The following is a 19,176-nucleotide window of genomic DNA, read 5'->3' on the forward strand; positions in this document are numbered from 1 at the left end:
AATGGGAGTCTCTGCATCTGTATGTGTTTCTTGTGCTTCTTTCAGTTCTTTCTTTTTCCCTCTTGGTTTGTTTGTTTTGTCCTATTCTGGTTTATTTTTTATTTTACTTTTTAAAATGTATGTTTGTTTTCTAACGAGAGAGAGAAAGAATGGGTATGGATTTGAGGAGGTGAGGGGATCTAGGAAGAACTGGGTGGGGGAGGGGAAACTGTAATCAGAACATATTTGTTTTCGTTAGGGTTTTACTGCTGTGAACAGACACCATGACCAAGGCAACTCTTATGAGGACAACATTAATTGGGGCTGGCTTACAGGTTCAGAGGTTCAGTCCACTATCATCAAGGCAGGAACGTGGCAGCATCTGGGCAGGCATGGTGCAGGAGGAGTGGAGAATTCTACATCTTCATCTGAAGGCTGCTAGCAGAATACTAGCTTCCAGGCAGCTAGAATGAGGGTCTTAAAGCCCATTCCCACAGTGACATACCTACTCCAACAAAGCCACACCTTTTAATAGTGCCACTCCCTGGGCCAAGCATATATAAATCGTCACAATATTGTATTGAAAAAAAATGTACTTTCAATAAAAAAAGGAATTGAAAACACTCATTATGAACAATTATTTAGTAATAGGTTGTGTGTTCAGTGGACAAATATGGATTGAGGCTAGGAAAACCCAAATAATGAGTTCTGCTTCTGCCTTTTCCTTATCAATTCCAACTAAACAGATTGTCTATTAAGTTAATCCTTTATAAGTTTTAGTCACGCTCCCCCACCTTATCTGTGGATAGAATCCATGCCCACATGCAGGCTCTGCCACTGAGCCACATCCCTGGGGCACGTGTGCATTTTTTTCTTAATACATGCTTTTTTAAAAATGATCTCTTTAAAAGGTACTTTTTCCTAATTCTGTATAAATATTTATTTTTAAAAAATAATCTTCCTATATAGTTTAAAACATCTGTGCAATCTTTCATAATTTAATGCAATAAAAAAAAAGTATGCTCAGGGACATATCCAGCACAAGCTCCAGTTTACCCGTGTTTTCTGAGAGAGCTAAGATGTTTACATTCTCAGGGAAGAATGAGAGGTGAAGAATACCATTCCATGTTTGTAGCTGTGGGCCTTCTAACGTCGTGGCCCTGGCTCCGTCTCACTGCACAGCGGCTGTCTTACTGCTGGTTTTCTGCCTGTGGAATAGCATCGGTATGCAGGTTCCTAAGCTCTCGGCCCCTGTATTAAAGCCCTCAATCCTGACACAGTTATTGTTCTAGGAATACTTCCAGAGTTGCCACCAGGAATGCATTTTACTTTTATGGTGACTTGTTCCTAAGGGTAAGAACAGCCATCCAAAAGGAAAAGTTTTGCATTCAATAAATATCACACAGGATTGTTGACAGGTCTGGAAGGGCGGAGTTTGGGAAAGGCCTCCAGTTAGTGACCTCAAAAATGGGGAGGAACTGTCTGCCTAAGGGATTGGCAGCCCTTGGCTTAATAAGGAAAGTGAGGAGCTGGGGCGTGCCTGCCATCTCAGCTGGGTCCAGTTTTCAATAACAGTCATGGAACTGAGGAACCAGAAAAGTATCATCCAGCAGACTAGCACCAGCCAAATGGAGGCTGCACAAATGAATGACTCTCTTCTTAGCTCAATTCCAAATAAAAGTTTCAGCCCAGGATGGAGGCATAGGCTTAAAATTTTAGCACATAGGAAGTGGAGGCAGGAAGATCAGGAGTTCACGGCCAGCCTGGGTTAGAAGAGATCCTGTTTCATAATAAATACATAGAAGGAAAGAAAGAAAGAAAGAAAGAAAGAAAGAAAGAAAGAAAGAAAGAAAGAAAGAAAGAAAGAGAGAGAGAGAGAGAGAGAAAGAGAGGGAGAGGGAGAGAGGAAGGAAGGAAAGGAAGGAAGGAAGGAAGGAGGGAAGGAAGGAAGGAGGGAAGGAAGGAAGGAAGGAAGGAGGGAAGGAAGGAAGGAGGGAAGGAAGGAAGGAGGAAAGGAAGGAAGGAAGGAAGGAAGGAAGGAAGGAAGGAAGGAGAAAAAAGAAAAGATGATGGATGGATGGATGGATGGATGGATGGTTGGATAGATAGATGTTTTGCACAAGTGTACCTGCTGTGCTGTACTCCTTGAGAGTGCCTGGGAAAACTGAATTTGTTTTGTCAGCCTCTGTCACACACACACATAGTACACTAGAAAGCCAGGGCAAGAATGGAGTTACTCATTCCTTTGCCAGACATCTGCCCTGACAGTTCATTTACTCTGTTGTGTGCTATCGAGAATTTGTTTTGCTTCTTGCACTGAACATATCACTTGGTTTATTTTTTAGTCTGTTCTAGTCTGCCCTTGGGTATCCTTTCCTTTCATACGATATATTTTGTTCATAGTCCTTCCCCTCCCCCAAACCAAGTCCAGCTTTGTCAGTTTTCTCTCAAAAAGAAAGAAAGAGAGAGAGAGAGAGAGAGAGAGAGAGAGAGAGAGAGAGAGAGAGTAAAGAAAAACAACACCCCCGAAAAATCAAACCAATTTTAAAAAGAAAAGGAAGTTGGTCATTTAGGACAGCAATCTGGCAAGGACACTGTTGCCATTCTTTTTGAGGCAATGTCTCACTCACAGGAATCCTTTTGCCTCAGGCTCGAGAGTTCTGGGATTACAGGTGTGCACCACCCTGCCTGTCTTTTCCATGGCTCTTGAGGTGTAATAGTTCTGTTTTGTAGACAAACATGGAGGTCAGTGAAGCAGATCTCCCATAGTTAGTTGGGAATGTGGCACATACACGCTGAAGGAATGTTGATGACTCCGAGGCTGAAGCTTCCGCTTACTCAGACACTGTTAAAAGCTCCACCTGACAACCGTCAGTGCTGTGATGAACTGCATGCCTCCCAATGAGCAACACATGCTCCCACAATAGACAACTCTATAATGTTGGGGACTTGTTTATCTTCTAAGAATCAGTTTCTCATCTTGCTCTGCAAGCTTGTTAAAGCTGCTTAAAACTCTGATGTTTGATTGTTGAGAAAGGGAACCTCTGACTAAGATTGGGCCGTGAAGGACCCAGAATGCAGAATCCATCCCAACGCTCTGTGGGCTGGACACCCTTAGGCCTAAAGACTCAAGTTGACAGTGCATAGTGTTAGAACACAGCAAAAGTTAAGGCCATGGGAGAGGCGGACAGGAATTAGAACTATCCAGACCAAAGAGCAGAGCCATTGCCAGGTCAAAGTCCAGCAGACCCAGAGGGAGGCCGTAGCCCTTACGTCTTGTTCCCCACGCTTTCTGAACTCTTGCTAGTGTTTTCTCTTGACCGACTCCAACCACCAGGAGCCAGAATACAAGGAAGCCCAGCCTATCAGTCTCCAGGGCCACTGCACAAGAGAACTGAGGGTAATAATACAGCATTTCAGCAGGATCATAGTTACACAGGACGCTAGCTGCTATCATCTGCAGAGCTAATGGGACGCCTCTGCCATTATACTACTGTTCTGGAGTCTCTTTAGGGTTTGTAGTTAGTTGGTTTTCTATCTATCACATTTGGTGGTAGGCCCTATGTACAAGGCTGTTATTTCCATTTTTTATATTTCTTTCTTTTTTTTTTTTTTTTTTTTTGGTTTTTCGAGACAGGGTTTCTCTGTGTAGCCCTGGCTGTCCTGGAACTCACTCTGTAGACCAGGCTGGCCTCGAACTCAGAAATCTGCCTGCCTCTGCCTCCCAAGTGCTGGGATTAAAGGCATGCGCCACCACCACCCGGCCTATTTTTTATATTTCTAATTATCACCAATTTGTCTTTTCTCTATAATTTGTCCTTAATTGCATATCCTGACTGGTTTTTTGTTTGTTTGTCTGTCTGGTTGGCTGGTTGGTTTTTGTTTTGAAACAGGGTCTACCCAAGTAGTCCTAGCTGACCTGGAACAGTCTATGTAGAACAAAACTGGTTAAAGCGCATTTGCCACCATGCTTGGCTGAATGGTTCATTTTAATCAAAGATTTCCTCCTTGGACTTACTCTTTAATATCCCAGTCACGTGCTTTCCTTGGTTCCGGGAGCTTTTCAGCATTTCATGTGTCTGCATCACCAGCTCCAACATCAACTTCCTGCCGTCAGCTCTCCAAGCTTCTGAAGCCACTTCCTGCATCCACAGAAACATGCAGTGTCTTCCTCCTCTTCCCCATCTTTTTTTTTTTTTTTTCTGGCTCCTTCACCATGGTTTGGCTTGTCCATTTCCTATTTCCTTCCAACATTATGAAGTAATACTATTATTGTGGTAATTCATAAATGGCTTGTGTGTACATATGTATGTGTCTATGCATGCATGTGTATGTGTGAGTGCCCATGTGTGTGATGTGTGTGTGTATGTATGTGTGTGTGCCCATGTATGTAATGTGTACCCATGTGTGTGATACGTGTATGTGTGTGTGTCCATGTGTGTGATGTGTGTATGTGTGTGTGCCCATGTGTGCGATGTGTGCCCATGTGTGTGATGTATGTGTATATGTGTGTGTGTGTGTAGGTGTGTGGGGGTGCCCATGTGTGTCATGTGTGTGTAGATGTGTGTGTGTGTAGGGGTGTGTGTGTGTGTGTGTGTGTGTGTGTATGTGTGAGGTCAGGATTGGATTTATAATTTCTAGATCTCCAGGCCCTTAGAGAAGGTGGCATAGTCTCCACCAGTTATGTGATTCTATTGCCTCTATTTTTTCTTCCTCCTCCTCTCAGATTCGAAGCCAGAGCAAGGCATCGGGCTCCGGGCTGTGCGAGGGGGATGAAGTGGTGTCCATCAACGGTAACCCTTGTGCAGACCTTACCTACCCTGAAGTCATTAAGCTCATGGAAAGCATAACGGACTCTCTCCACTTGCTTATTAAAAGGTAAAGCAAACTTGTTGGAAGAGTTATTTGTTTCTTGACGTTAAGTGGGAATGATTCTAGGGTCCATGCATGTAGATAGTTATGAGGCAACTGGTATTGCTGTGTAGAAATCCAGGACAGGTACACAGATGACCAGCGTTTGAAAGCAAGCAGTTCCATTCAGTGGGGCTTTAGTTGAGAATTAACTTGAAAATCTTTGTTTCAGGTATTTTGTTGAAAAACGTAGGCATTTCAGACCACATTTTTTAGAAAGATCAGTGTATTAACCATAACATTACCTTTTCCAAGGTGAGGAGTCTCTGTAAGTCCAGGATTATAATTCTTAGATCAGAAGATGAATTGAAAATGACTGGGCATTAAATAGTTGGATAATGTATTAATTTTTCATGCAAAGATCAAGCCTCCAGGGCAGGGTACAAAAAGCTTATAAGTAAATTTTCTCTGGTTATGACTGCCAATAAAGCCGTATTTGGGTAAGGAGTAGCAGATGAAGACTTGGTGCTGTCAAGGCATTGTTTACAGTGTAGAAAACCCCTCACCCCTGTGAGCCCACATGCAGTGTATGTAAGAGTGCATGTTTGTGGTATATAAATATTGTTCATTGTAAGTAAATATTTTCTCTTCAACCTCTTCCCACATACTTATAATGTTATCCTTTGCTTTTAAAAGTGCCCAGTAAAAAAGTAACTATTTAAAAACCAAACAAACAGAAACAAAATGAAAACATGGAGGAGGAATGTTGCTCAGAGAACATACATTTGCCCCCATTCTGTGTAAGACTTCTACACATTTGCGGCGTTCCAGGGTCCCCCTCTGTCAACAGTCTGCATATAAAGAGGGAATCAATCTTTTCTACTGTGTTCTCTTTTTTTGTCTTTACTGACTTAATGAGGCCAGTTTCTCTGGAACACACAGTTGTCTGGGACGTGTTCTTCTGGTTCCAGTTACCACTATGATATTATCACAGGCAAGAACATTTGGTTTAAAGCTCAAGCTTAGGTACCTACCCCATTTTAGAAACAAATGGACTTGTTCTCTGCTGCTCTGAATGGCGAGGCTCATGATTTGTTTCGTCTTTCTCTTAAGTATTTAAAATTTCCAAGATATAGTTAACTGGGCTGGAGAGAGGAAACAGTGGTTAAGAGCACCTGTTGCTCTTTCAGAAACATGAATTCGATTCTCACTACTCACATGGTGCCTCAAAACTGTCTGGTATGCCAGTCGTAGGGGATCTGATGCCCTCTCCTGACTTTCAGGGTCTCCAGTCACGAATGTGGTACAGGCGGGCCAAACACTTACACACACACTTACCTTATTAAAAAAAAATAAAATAAATCAATCAACATTTTTAAAAAAAGAAATAGATAACCAATGAGATTTGGATGAAATGTCTGGTTTCTGAGCCCGAGAGTAATATCCCTGTGGACATCCGACCGTGTTTCTAAAGCTAAGAGTCATATCGCAGACAACTATCTTCAGAGGACCAAAGTTTGACTTAATTACCCAGAGAGGTAATTTAAAACAAAATGCCACCCTGCCTTTTAATACCAAATCTTTATTACCTTAGTTTTTATTAAAATCACAAGAAATCATAAGCAAATGATTTTCTAATTGTCCACATTGCGAGACTGAGTGACTATGTCTATGTATCTCCCTTTTATGTCTTTATAATTTTTTTTATCCACATGCTTCTATTTTACTTCAGCTCCCAAGAAATATTAGCACTGGGCCTGTTTGCCTTTATCCCAATCTGGAAGGCTAGAATGAATTGATACTACTCCTTTCTCAGAAGCATAATTGATGAATAAAGTAATTCAAAGTTATTTCAGCTATCTTTATCCCGAAGTCTGCTAGGTTAAACATCCTGCCTGGGCTTTGGTACCCTCAAATTTAGTTAAATGGAAGTATTTATCATTTCCTACAAGAGTGAAGTACCTGGATCAGCAAGCTGGCGCCTAGAGTCCAAACAGTTGAGAGGCTATGACAGGAAGAGCTTCATGACATGAAGCCTAGGCTACAGAGTGAATGCCAGGCCAGCTTAGCCTGCAGTGTAAGACCCTGTCTCAAAAAGTAAAATGAATAAAAGCCTAATCTGCTAACAACATGTTTTTAAAAGTATCATTTTTCAGTAAATAGTGTATCATTATGAAGCTTTTCAGGTGACTTGGATAGAGAAAGCAACAACTGGTTTGGTTTTTGTCAGGTTCTTTCAAATGCAATCAAAATCACAGTTAGAGGTAAACATATTATACTTTGGCCTGAAACTCTACTTGCACATAATTCTAGAGTAAATTCCTTTGAGTAGAAGAGAAGTAAGGTCACCCGCCCTTGTGTGGGTGACCCCCTGCACTAGTTAGGATTCATCCCAAGGGAGCAAGAAGGGGAGAGAGAGCTGCTGCTGCCTTGAACATTTACAGGTTTGGGAGGTGAAGGCGTGTCCTACAGCTGCTCCGTGAATGACACTTCTCATAGACGCACCTAGAGCTTGGAGATTTAGAAAGAAGTTATTTGACTCCTGAACTGACGCTGCTTCTCACAAACCCAAAGATGCAAACTTGACACTGAATGTATAGGTTTGCCTCAGAGGAGACTGTGAAATAATAGCTCTGATCTCCTTAACAGAGATAAAGAAACAGCCTGAGAACAAAGACTCTATGAGAACAGTGCTGCAGGTGGCAAACACAAATAGAAGGGAAGTCGCCTCAGAGTATAAATACCCAATGGCTTAGCAATCCATCGCAGCAGAGAAAGGATAGCTCTTTGCATAGGCTGCAATCCCATTGCACCAAATTGCCCTTTGCACAGGCTGGGGTCCACTATGCTCACTAGTGCTTAGAAATGAGCTTCTGTGTCATTTTTTCAACAATATACCATGTCTAAAAATTGTATTTGGGTTGACCTGAAGCTCTGAATGTGTCTATGAAACTTGATAATATCTACTCCACAGGACACTGAAGTTCCTGGTCATCTAGAGCAAACATGGTTTGTTAGAGAAACCCAATTTCAAATGAGGGACACACATAGCTACACCCTGTGCTTTTTACAATCAAGTCTGGATTAAAGATGAGTTCAGATTTCAAAGCTTTTTGTAAGCGGTTTTCTTGTACTTGAAAGACAATCGTATCTCAAAGCTCTTTAGCAGCCCTGTAATGTCCCAGCAAGTTCTGTTTTCTAATATGTTGAAGTTATTGGGGGGAGATTTATTGTATCGTCCATGAGACATCATATAAGTTGGGGGAAATTCTTTGGCAGGTGGGACCCACACTGACTAACTGGGATTATTTTTGTCTGCAGACCCTCTAGTGGAGCAAGTGAGACTTTGGATTCTGAAACAGAAAATACAAACCCTCAACATCTTACACATGAGGGGCCCATGGAAAGCACCACCCTGCAGATTCAGCAAGCCACGGAGACCCAGAGCAAAGACTTCTTTCTTGCTCCAGTCCAGACTAGAGTTCCCCTAGCTGAGGACCAAGAAAATGCCTGGGGTTATACAGAGTGTGCAAAACAAGCACAAGATCCCCAGATGCTTGGCTCCCAAGAAGGACGCGTGGTAGAAGAGGTCATCTTAAGAAAAAAGGCAGAAGCAGGCCCTGCAGGCCATGTGGTTGAGCTACAGCTATCCCTCTCAAAGGAAAGGCATCAATGCACCAGTGGCCCTATAGTGACTCTCCCGGGAAATGAAAAATTCAAGTCTCCAGACCCAGACTGGAGCTCACAGCACGAGAGGACTGTCCACATAAATTCGATCCCTGCTCCTGAGAAAGCAGACACTTCTCTGACGTCCGGCACAACAGTCCAGACCTCCAGTGGCCGAGAGTTGAGAGTGATCCAGGGAAGAGACCCAGGAGGCGCAGGGCTGCCCCAGGTGGAAGTGATTCTAGATTGCTCTGACAGTCTGAAGGCTGAAGAGTGCAGGCTGCAGACAGGAAGGGGGTGTGTGATTTCTCCCGTGGAAGGAGGGCGGTCAGAAGCGCCTCCTTCTCTGGTCTCCTTTGCGGTCTCATCAGAAGGCACCGAGCAGGGAGAAGATCAACGCTCGGGAAAGGACCACAGCAGACCACACAAGCACAGAGCACGACATGCTCGTAAGTCCTGCCATGGGTTGGGGCGGATGTCAGGGGAGCTGGGATTTTAGTATGTATTTTACTAGCTGGACTGTATGAATTTTTTTAAAAAGCGTTTTACTATCTTTAATGTTTATTTAATGCACAGAATAATAAATATAAATAGTGTAGAGAATACCAGTTTTTAAATTAGAAGCAATAAATTTGAACTTCATATTAGACTTAAATGTTTTCCATAAACTTTATTTTATGCCTAAATGTTTTTCATAAACTTCAATTTATCCCCAAAGATGCAAGGACTGTTAAAGAAATATGAAATACGCCTTTTTTATTTGTTGAAGAATGTTATGGCATTTTGTGTTAAAATACTTAAAAAGGATTGGAAGCTATGTGGACTCAGTTTAAATGACAAAAACAATCCACCCTCCTGAGGTGCCTTTCACTCAGTTTCTACACTAATGTTAAAAGCAGAGCTTCATTTTGGGGGAAAAAAAAATTCTGCGGCTTGATGATGCTTGCAGAACTGTTTGACAGACAAGGGCAAGTGTGACGCCCAGCAGTCACACGATCCTTGCTGTTGTGCAAGCCTCACTAGGTGGCAGCGCGCTTCTCCACCTTCCAGACTCAAGTCTCCAGGGCCATGTGCCGGCTGCTCCATGTTCTCCCCTAGGAAATGTGCTTAGTGCAAGGCCGCCGCTGCCATGTTCTCTTATCTGGAGTACTAAGGTCACAAACAGAATGAGGTCGAGAGCCGCAGCTTAAGTGCCATTATTATTTTTTTTCTTTCATAGACACCGTTCTTTTTCTCCCTTTCACAAACTTTAGCTGTTTACTCTGAGGATGCACAGGCTGATTGGTACACAATAGCAGTGAGCTTGGGTCCTCAGAGTAGTAACACATCAGCCTTCTAGCCCCCGTTGTCCTTTGGGTGTGTATTTTTAGCACAGCCATTTGAAGCTCTGTTGGCAAGTGCCAATAGCCACTCCTTCTACTTTAGGCACCCTCGCATATATAGCATATTAAACCTGAGTATTATGATGACGGCATGTGCATATTTCACATGGTGACTGTGAGCAGACAACGGTGCAGTTGTTACTGTCAGTTTAATAGCAATCTGTAATATCACCGGTCAAAAAAGAATCATATTTAAGACTAGCCAGATTTTGGACTATTTTGTCTATACAAAATTTGACCACCAGATAAATATCTGTGTGTTTTCTCTAAAATTATTTGCTCTCACTTTATCTTTTTATTGTTGTTGTTATTGGTCAGTTGACCAAGTCTGGCTTTTAACAACAGGAACTAATTCCAATCGTGAAATATCTAATTTGTCTGATATCCTCCTTTAACTCGGGATATGATAGAAATTTATTTGTGAATCACACTCATTAAAGTGCTTAAACTAGTTGATTCTATAAATTAACTTGACATTAATTTGCTTTCTATAATGAAATGAAAATATAATCTTCTGCCATTTTTAAACTGCCAAGCTCGCTCTTTTCTTAATGGCTCAGTTGCTACATCAGTTTCAATGTTAGTTTAAAAGACTTCAAGTCATATAATTTTTAAACTTTCCCAAGGTTTCCATTTATTCCTTCTGAAGCTTAAACAGGATTACATTTACAAGAGCCTGTTAATTTACAGAATTGTGTAGATAGTGTCAAACCTAGACTTTCACAATGTTCTAGTACTCTGAAATACAGCTTGTTATTACCTCAGCACTGTCAGTTATTAATTCAGTATTGTGAGCTCACAGTAATTCAGTAGCTCAATGGAAAGATTTGAGGTGGTTGCCAAAGTGAAAAAGAAGAAACTTACATATTTAAATGCATTGCATTGAAATGTTCAGTTTTGACATTTCACGTGTAAATATGTCAGGACAAAGTACATCTTGTTTTCAAAACATATTATGATCCTAAAGTATTTTCTTTTTAATACAGCCATAACCTATTAACTGACAGTTCCAAGCCTATTTTTATTAAAGCTTAGGAGTCTGGGAGTATGTGGGGGAAGGTGATCTATGTTCCATGTCAGCACAGCTAAAACTGTGTTAATGGGAGTAAATGGAACAAGATGTCGTTCTGTGCTATACATCACCGTGTCATAAGTGCAAATTTGAAATGAAATCAAAAGTGATGTAGTGCTAGGTCACGTGCACTTCCAGAACACACGGGGGGGGGGTTTGCAGGAGAGATGAATGAAAAAATAAATGAGTTATATCTCTTCTAATTTCAGTACCCAATTATAATATGTCTTTATATATTCATTGTTCATTTTCCCCATTGGGAATCATTTTCTGTGCATTATTCTTTGCATTCATCAATTCAGTACAATTTGTGTATTTTCCTTAGGGCTCAGGAGGAGTGAAAGTCTATCTGAAAAGCAAGTGAAAGAAGCAAAGTCTAAATGCAAAAGCATAGCCCTCCTCCTAACGGATGCTCCCAACCCAAATTCCAAGGGGGTGTTGATGTTTAAGAAGCGGAGGCGAAGGGCCCGGAAGTACACCCTAGTCAGTTACGGTACTGGTGAGCTTGAGCGAGAGGAGGAGGAGGAGGAGGACCAGGAAGCAGGTGACAAGGACGAGATAAGTGACGTTGCATTTCTTGGAACCAGTGAGTCAGAAGTGGATGAAGAGTTACTGTCTGACATTGACGACAACACCCAAGTTGTGAACTTTGATTGGGATTCGGGACTGGTAGACATTGAAAAGAGACTGAACCGAGGGGACAAGATGGAGATGTTGCCAGACACCACAGGCAAGGGAGCGCTCATGTTTGCTAAGAGGAGAGAGAGGATGGAACAGTTCACAGCCCAAAATGAAGAGGAGAAGACAGGTGGGATGGCAGGCGGAGGACCAGATGCCCTGCAGACGGATGGTCTGAGAACCGTGACTTCTTTTCAAAGAAAAGAAGAATCTGTAAGAATGCAGAGCTCTGTGAGCGAAAGGTCCTTCCAGATGGGACACAATCTTGCCAGCGTGCCGCAACAGAATGGCTTCAGTGCAGTGTCGGAGACAGCAGGGGCCCAGAGGATGATCCCTATGAATAGAACCGCCAAGCCCTTCCTGGGATCTATGAACCAGCCAGCAGCGCCATTCTCCCCAACACGGAGTGTGACAAGCCCCATCTCTGACTTCCCTGCTCCGCCACCATACTCTGCAGTCTCACCTCCACCGGAAGCCTTCTCCAGGGGGATATCAAGCCCAGTTGCTGGCCCAGCACAGCCCCCTCCATGGCCCCAGCCTGCTCCATGGTCACAACCAGCCTTCTATGATTCATCTGAGCAAATAGCTTCCCGTGATGAGAGGATCGCAGTGCCGGCCAAAAGAACGGGAATACTGCAGGAAGCCAAAAGACGAGGCACAACCAAACCCATGTTTACTTTCAAAGAAACCAAAGTGAGCCCCAACCCTGAACTCCTGTCACTTCTTCAAAATGCAGAAGGCAAGCGAGGCACTGGAGCTGGAGGGGACTCTGGACCGGAAGAAGACTACCTCAGTTTAGGCGCAGAGGCTTGTAACTTCATGCAGAGTTCTGCCAAACAGAAGACCCCACCTCCTGTCGCTCCAAAGCCTGCAGTCAAGTCTTCCTCTTCCTCTCAACCAGTAGCCCCAATTTCTCCAGTCTGGTCTCCAGGAGTGGCTCCAGCCCAGCGTCCTGCCTTCTCTACATCAAACCCACCAAACCCACCAAACACACCGCAGGTCACTGCTGTGTCCTCAATCAAAATAGCCCAGCCTACCTGCCCTCCTGCCCGACCCGCGAGTGCACTGAACCTGGCTGGTCCCTTCAAAGGTCCCCAAGCAGTAGTGGTCAGTCACAATTACACACCCAAGCCGTCAGCACCCACACCATTAGTAAATGCTGCTCCTGCTGGTGCAGGGGGACCATCCAATGAGCTTCCTGGAATGAGTGGGAAAGGAGCCCAACTCTTCGCTAAAAGGCAGTCTAGGATGGAGAAGTATGTGGTAGATTCCGACACAGTGCAGGCCCACACAGTTCGGGCCCAGTCTCCCACTCCATCCCTGCCTGCCAGTTGGAAGTACTCCTCCAACGTCCGAGCACCCCCTCCTGTGGCCTACAATCCTATCCATTCCCCCTCTTACCCACTGGCTGCTATCAAGTCTCAGCCACCGGGCGCCCAGGCCTCCAAAACGAGCAAGAAAAAGGGCAAGAAACCTCTTAACACTTTGGATGTCATGAAGCACCAACCGTATCAGCTCAACGCGTCTTTGTTTACCTTTCAACCCCCTGATTCAAAGGATGGCCTCCCTCAAAAGTCAACGGTCAAGGTCAGTTCAGCCCTGGCCATGAAGCAAGCCCTCCCTCCCCGGCAGGCGGATGTTGGCTCTCCCACAAATGCGCAGGCTTCTTCTGTGTATTCGGTACCGGCCTATACCTCTCAGCCCAACTTCTTTGCGGAGGCCACCTCTCCAGTCAGCGCATCCCCGGTACCTGTGAGTGTCCCCACCTCTCCAAAGCAAGAATCGACCTCCACATCCTATTTCGTGGCTCCAAGGCCGAAGTTCTCAGCCAAGAAAAGTGGGGTCACAGTTCAGGTGTGGAAACCGTCAGTTGTGGAAGAGTGATCTTGTAGCTGAAGATGAGTGTCCACCTTGCTTGAAATGAATCGTTTGCAGTGTTGAGTCCCCAAGAATGCTTTGCAGATCCTCACCTTACTTAATATCAGCTATATTTACCTCCCAATCTGGGTCCAAGAAGCATAATAATATGTTTTTGGGTCAAAACCCCAACTCAGTTAGATTTAAAATAATATATTTATTTTCTTTGCACACTTCAAAGTATCTGTGATATCCCAAAATAGGCATGTGCAGATACATTAAGTAAGCAGGATACTTAGGATTTATGCTTTAGCCATAAGCAGTAATCAGTGTAACCAAGCTTGGGGACACAGCCTTTATGTAATATCCCAGCTGTGCTCCTATAGTGGAAGGTGAATGCCATGAAAATATAACATGATGTCTGGGATTCCCTTCGAGCTGTTAGCTCCATTTCTGGTATTAAAGAAATAGGAACTCTCTCAAGGGCAGGAGCGACTCTGCTCAGTCACCTCAGACGCCTGTGTGCTGCCACCCAGAAGGTACTCTGAGGCTCGTTGGGGTTGACGTAGTTTAGCAATAGGTTGTAAGGCACAACGCACTCACTCTGTATGGGGCCCTTTACTAGATGTCCTCACACACACTCGCTCACTTCAGAAGACACATTTGAAGTAATTAGCATCAGGAGAGAAATCTTGTTATCTTTAGAAATGGCTTCTCACGGCCTCTCCAGGTTTCTTAAGGAACCACTGAGTACATCTCCTGGAAGGCCCTGGGGCAAAGGGTAGCGAGTAGAGTGGAGTAACGTCCAAAGGAGAATGGACACAAAGTAACACGTGGCTATTATTTTACTCTGAGAAGTCTGAGGGGCAGGTGGGTTACTGACCACAGGAGCCGGTGCATGCAGACAAAGCAAGAACCGTTGAGAGCCTCTCTGGGTGACCTCCCAGATTTTTTTTCTCTCACATTTAATTTGCTCTTTGACGCGTGCTTCCTCCACTGTCCCTTGCAATTCTATTCTTGCACCTTTATTTTCTTGTTTCTATTTGATGAACCAGCATAGTTTGAAGAAGGTTACCTTGTAAATTTGGATTGGTTACACACCATGCTGTCATCCAGCTGGCCATGAGGTTAGTAATGTTACTGATGGCAGACCTGAAGACCTTTCTCATATCTATTTTAAGTCTGAGTGTAACCAACCACAGAAAGTATCCCATGTGAGTTAGTGGAGGGAGGTGCAAAGAATCACCACAGCTCCAGGGGAAGCCCGCTTTGCACAGGCGATGTCTAGAGACTTCCTGTAAAGACTTTGCTGGTTTAAGGGCACACAGTGCCATTTCTGCCTCAAGATATCTGTGCTCCTGTCTTCTGCTGCCAATGCCTTTCTGCTGTATTCCACTATTCTATTAAAATATTACCTTCTTCTTTATCTGCTCATTGTATGTGTTTTTTAACGACTTCATGTATGACTTTGCTCTGATCTTAATCATGTCTCTAATATTTCTCTTAAAGCATCTGAATTTCCCTTTGGAGAGCATCTATTTCTTTTGGGGAGCATCCACTGTGAAACTGTCAGTTTTAGGTATTCCCAAAACATAATGAGAGGTGGGTCCAGCTGCAGAGCAATGGGACGGACTGCGCTGCTTTTCTCTCTATAACCCTCTCCCCATTATATTTGGTGGAGACACAACCATGGGGAATGATTTTTGTCTCTATTTGCCTTTATGGAAATCAATTAGGAAGATTCTTGTAGCACACAGGGGGCAACCAGTCTCTTGTACAATAATATCATTCACTGCCTGCATAGACAGTTTGTTAAATGCTCTGTGTGTGTGTGTGTGTGTGTGTGTGTGTGTGTGTGTGTTTGTCTGTTTTCTTAGGAAACAACCAAGGATTCTTTCTTCATATGAAATGAGAAAGAGGGAAAATTTTTACAACTTTGCTTTGGTTTTTTTTGTTTTTGTTTTGTTTTGTTTTAGATTTTTTTTTTTTTTTGAGACAGCATATCTCTGTGTAGCCCTGGCTTCTGGAAAGTCACTCTGTAGACCAGGCTGGCCTTCAACTCAGAGATCCACCTACATCTGCCACCCGAGTGCCGGGATTCAAGGTGTGTACCACCATGGTGTGGCATAACTTTGTATTCTTAACATAGCATAAGTTAGATGAAAGACATAGAGCTTACATGGCTGCTCTGCTACCCAGCCGACAGGTAGCTATTTTGAAGTCATTGGTTCAAAAGTACCCTTATTAGTAGTGACTCAGAAGTACCCCCAGTTGTGCAGTGGTTTGTGGCATGCAGCAATGAGAAGTGTCCTTAGTCTGTTCCCTGTTGTCAGGTGGTATTAGCAGAGACAATGTTTGCGTTCACAACTAAAGACATGGCTAATACAACTATGTCATCTTCTTATCTAGGGACTGTCTGTGGTTCAAGAAAAATCTCTAAGGGATGTGCCAAGCATACAGACAGTGTCTACAGTTTTTACCAGAAGGTAGCAGAGCCTCAACCAGGACTACAGGGTCCATGGGTAGAAAATAGATTGAATTCTCCAAGGGACTAAGCATGGGAAAGAAAAGACTAAGCCAACTCCCTGAGGAAGATGGGCTTTCCTCCTCCAGGGAGCTGCACGTGACACTCCTCAGTTACAGCAGGGATGGCAATGTGGCAGCTTGGAGGTTAGGACTTGGGCTCTGTCTGCTGCTCCGTCCACTTTTACATCTGAGTCCTGGCTTTGCTTTAGGCGAAGGTTGTTAGGGTAGTAGGTTGGCTGGGATGTCTAGAAAAAGCAGTTTCTTTTTTTCTTTCTTTTTATTTTCTGTTGGTTTGTTTTGCTTGCTCCTTGCCTCTTCCCTTTGCCTTTGTTAATTCATGAAGTCTGTTGTCAACAACAGCGATAATGAATCCCTGAGGGCACCTTGTATTGAGTGCCTGAAGAACTGTACCCAGAGGGAGCCACTGCATGTTTTATCTACTGAGGTAATTCCTGCCATATCCTGACTGAAGGACTGTGCTAAATTCTCCTTCGGAGAGGCTCTCCTTTACAATGGCTCAAGCCTCTCTTCCCAGCAGGAACAAGGTACTGTGGGAAGAGCACACAAAACTGAAGATTCTAGGAGGCAGGCAGGTTGTATGTAAATACAAGCCCAGTACTTCCCCCTGTTTTATGGAATTGCTGCATTGACACCATGACCTAAGAGCACTCAGTAGCCTATCTCCAATACTTCCATCATAAACGAATTCTGTTTTGAGAGCAGATAAAACACAGTGTACGTATTTAGACTACCCACTGTCACATTTCTAGAGCTATGTTTTATAATGCTCACTTGGGTGATCATTCTCGAACTCATAAACTGCTGTTATTTACAGAGATTGTTGACAATACCACGCATCAACAATCCCATTCAATATGCACAAGAAGAAACTGATTGTAAAGAGGGGAAAACATGTTTAAGCTATAAATAGTTAGGTAACATAAGCTGATGTCTTCTATTCTAGAGCAGTGGTTCTCAACCTTCCTAATGCTGTGATCCTTTAATATAGTTCCTCACTGTATGGTGACTCCCCAACCAGAAAACTATCCTGTTGCTACTTCATAGCTGTAATTCTGGCTACTGTTATGAAATGTAGTGTAAATATCTGATATGCAGGATACCTGCTATTCCACCCCTCAAGAAGGGTCTTTGGATCCCCCAGGTTGAGAACCATTCTTCTAGTTAGTGCCAACTTCTCTCAGTGTGAAACAGCTGCTGACCATCCCACAGCTTAGACCCGAGCATCAGTGGTCACATCTGCAATGTCAAAGACAATTCTCCTTTAAAGGAATGAACCGCCACATGAGGCTGCCCTCCTGTTTGCAGTCACTGGGAGAAAGAACGCTAAAGGTCCCTGCTACCTCTGAAAGCACAAAGCTCTCTGACACAGCCAGTAAAGCCTATTCTGAGCCCAGACTCAGTACTTCCCAGGTGTCACTTCAGTCATTTAGCACCCACGTCTCAAGATGAGCTCTCCTGTGTCAGCAGTTCTCTCTCAGGAGTCCCCACCAGCCAGGCAGGAAGGGCATTTGAAGTCAAGGTCATCAAGAGGTGACTGTTTTCTGAAAGGCTTGGCTCTTCACACACTTTCAGAAGGGATGCAAGGAGAGCACACTCAACTCACCTGAGTCAGAGTTGTTGACTCTGTTCTTAAAAGGTTTACTGTGTATGTGTGTGTTCAGGAGAAAAGTATGTAAATTCCAACCATCAATATTCCCAGAAACACTGGCCCTTGGCGGTCTTATGTCCCATATCACTGGACTCTGGGGAACACAAAGAGTTTTGTTAACACTTCAAAGCTGCTGGCGGAGTCAACATGTATTCTGGGAAAATACCAAGTTGAAATTCTTCTCTCAACTTCCTACCAGAGTTGGCTTCTGGCCATAAAACAGACCAGTGAATTCCCATAAGACCCAAACAGCAGGCAAAGTGCTGAATGACCAGACACCACATATCACCCCGTACGCATCCATTCCCTGACAGGAGCACTGAGATACAATTGTTTCCTGGGCAAATGAAGTCAATTTCTAAAATGTTTAAAATGTGTGTCCGTATGATGTGTGCACACTAATCCACCACTTGGTGCTCAGAAATCAAAGAGTCACTCAGACGCAATTGATTGGAGAGAATTTTAATCTTAACATTGCCAAATCTGGAGTTAGGGGTGTGCTCGGGCACACAGATGCAGGTTCCCAGGTCCAATCACCCAGACTGCTGTGAGGAAAGAAGTCAATTCAGTCAGACAGGTCTCAGATTACAGATTTAATCAGAAGATTGGCAGCTAACAGAGTGCAATTAGGGGGTCTTTGTTTATCTCCTTCTTGACCTGTTTATCTACATCCGGTGTGGTTTATCACTGCCAAAATGTTAGTGTAGAGTACCTAAGCACAGTCTCCCAAGACGTGTTCTTCAGCCTCCCTCCTTCTTGCCTCTGCCAATCGGAACACTCAGAAATGTTCAAAGCGTTCTGCAGAGATCTGATCTCACAGTTCCCGCCTCCTCTGCTCCATAAGAAAAGTCCCTGCTTTGTACATGAGAAACAGTTTAAAGTCAAAGGACAGTAGCTGGCCCTGCATGAAAAAGAAATGCGCCTCGTAGGAAGAAACAGAAAAATGTTCTTCTTGGAAGTTGACATCAAAGAGTACAGTGCTGTGTTCTTCTTGACGAGGGAATGACATTTCCACACACCGGACAACCCTGAATGAAGACATGCAGTCCGTATCAGGATGTCAGGGAAAGAAGCTGGGGTGGCCATTCACACAGTTTCAAAGCTTCCGAGGACTAAGTGTAGGCAGAAGGTAGGAGGGACAGTGAGCTTATTAATCGTCTGTTATATGTCAGGCAGTCTGTGAATATTTTACATAAACTGACTTTTCAGAAACTTTAGCACCGGAATCAGTCAAGTTATCTTTCCTACAATACCATTTTGATCGGTCGTCCTGGTAAAAAAGGTAGCATTTTTGTGCCCATTTTATGGACTGTAGTTGGGATTTCCAGGCACAGAGGCTTTTGCCCTGGGCCATACACTGTGAGCTAGCATGCCATGGATATAGCTCAGTGTGTGCTCTGCCTTCTTAACCAGTCACACTGCGTTTACTCCTTGGATTTACTCCGAGAAGGAAGGCGGTTTTCTACCTTATGGAGCCCCTGAAGTTCAGAATGGTT

The 19,176-nt window shown here is 43.7% G+C and overlaps 1 protein-coding gene across 1 annotated transcript in view; it reads left to right on the forward strand.

Moving 5' to 3' along the window:
• The window catches only part of Synpo2 (synaptopodin 2), a 143,734-nt gene that overhangs the window by 99,349 nt on the left and 25,209 nt on the right, over window positions 1-19,176 (forward strand). Inside the window, exons 2-4 of the mRNA XM_028760493.1 lie at window positions 4,706-4,857; window positions 8,152-8,945; window positions 11,276-13,482. Of these exons, the coding sequence (XP_028616326.1) occupies window positions 4,706-4,857; window positions 8,152-8,945; window positions 11,276-13,482 (3,153 nt within the window). The remainder of the gene's footprint in view (window positions 1-4,705; window positions 4,858-8,151; window positions 8,946-11,275; window positions 13,483-19,176) is intronic.

The sequence above is a fragment of the Grammomys surdaster genome, unplaced genomic scaffold, assembly GCF_004785775.1.
Source record: "Grammomys surdaster isolate TR1022 unplaced genomic scaffold, NIH_TR_1.0 126531, whole genome shotgun sequence".
NCBI classification, from domain to species: Eukaryota; Metazoa; Chordata; class Mammalia; order Rodentia; family Muridae; genus Grammomys; species Grammomys surdaster.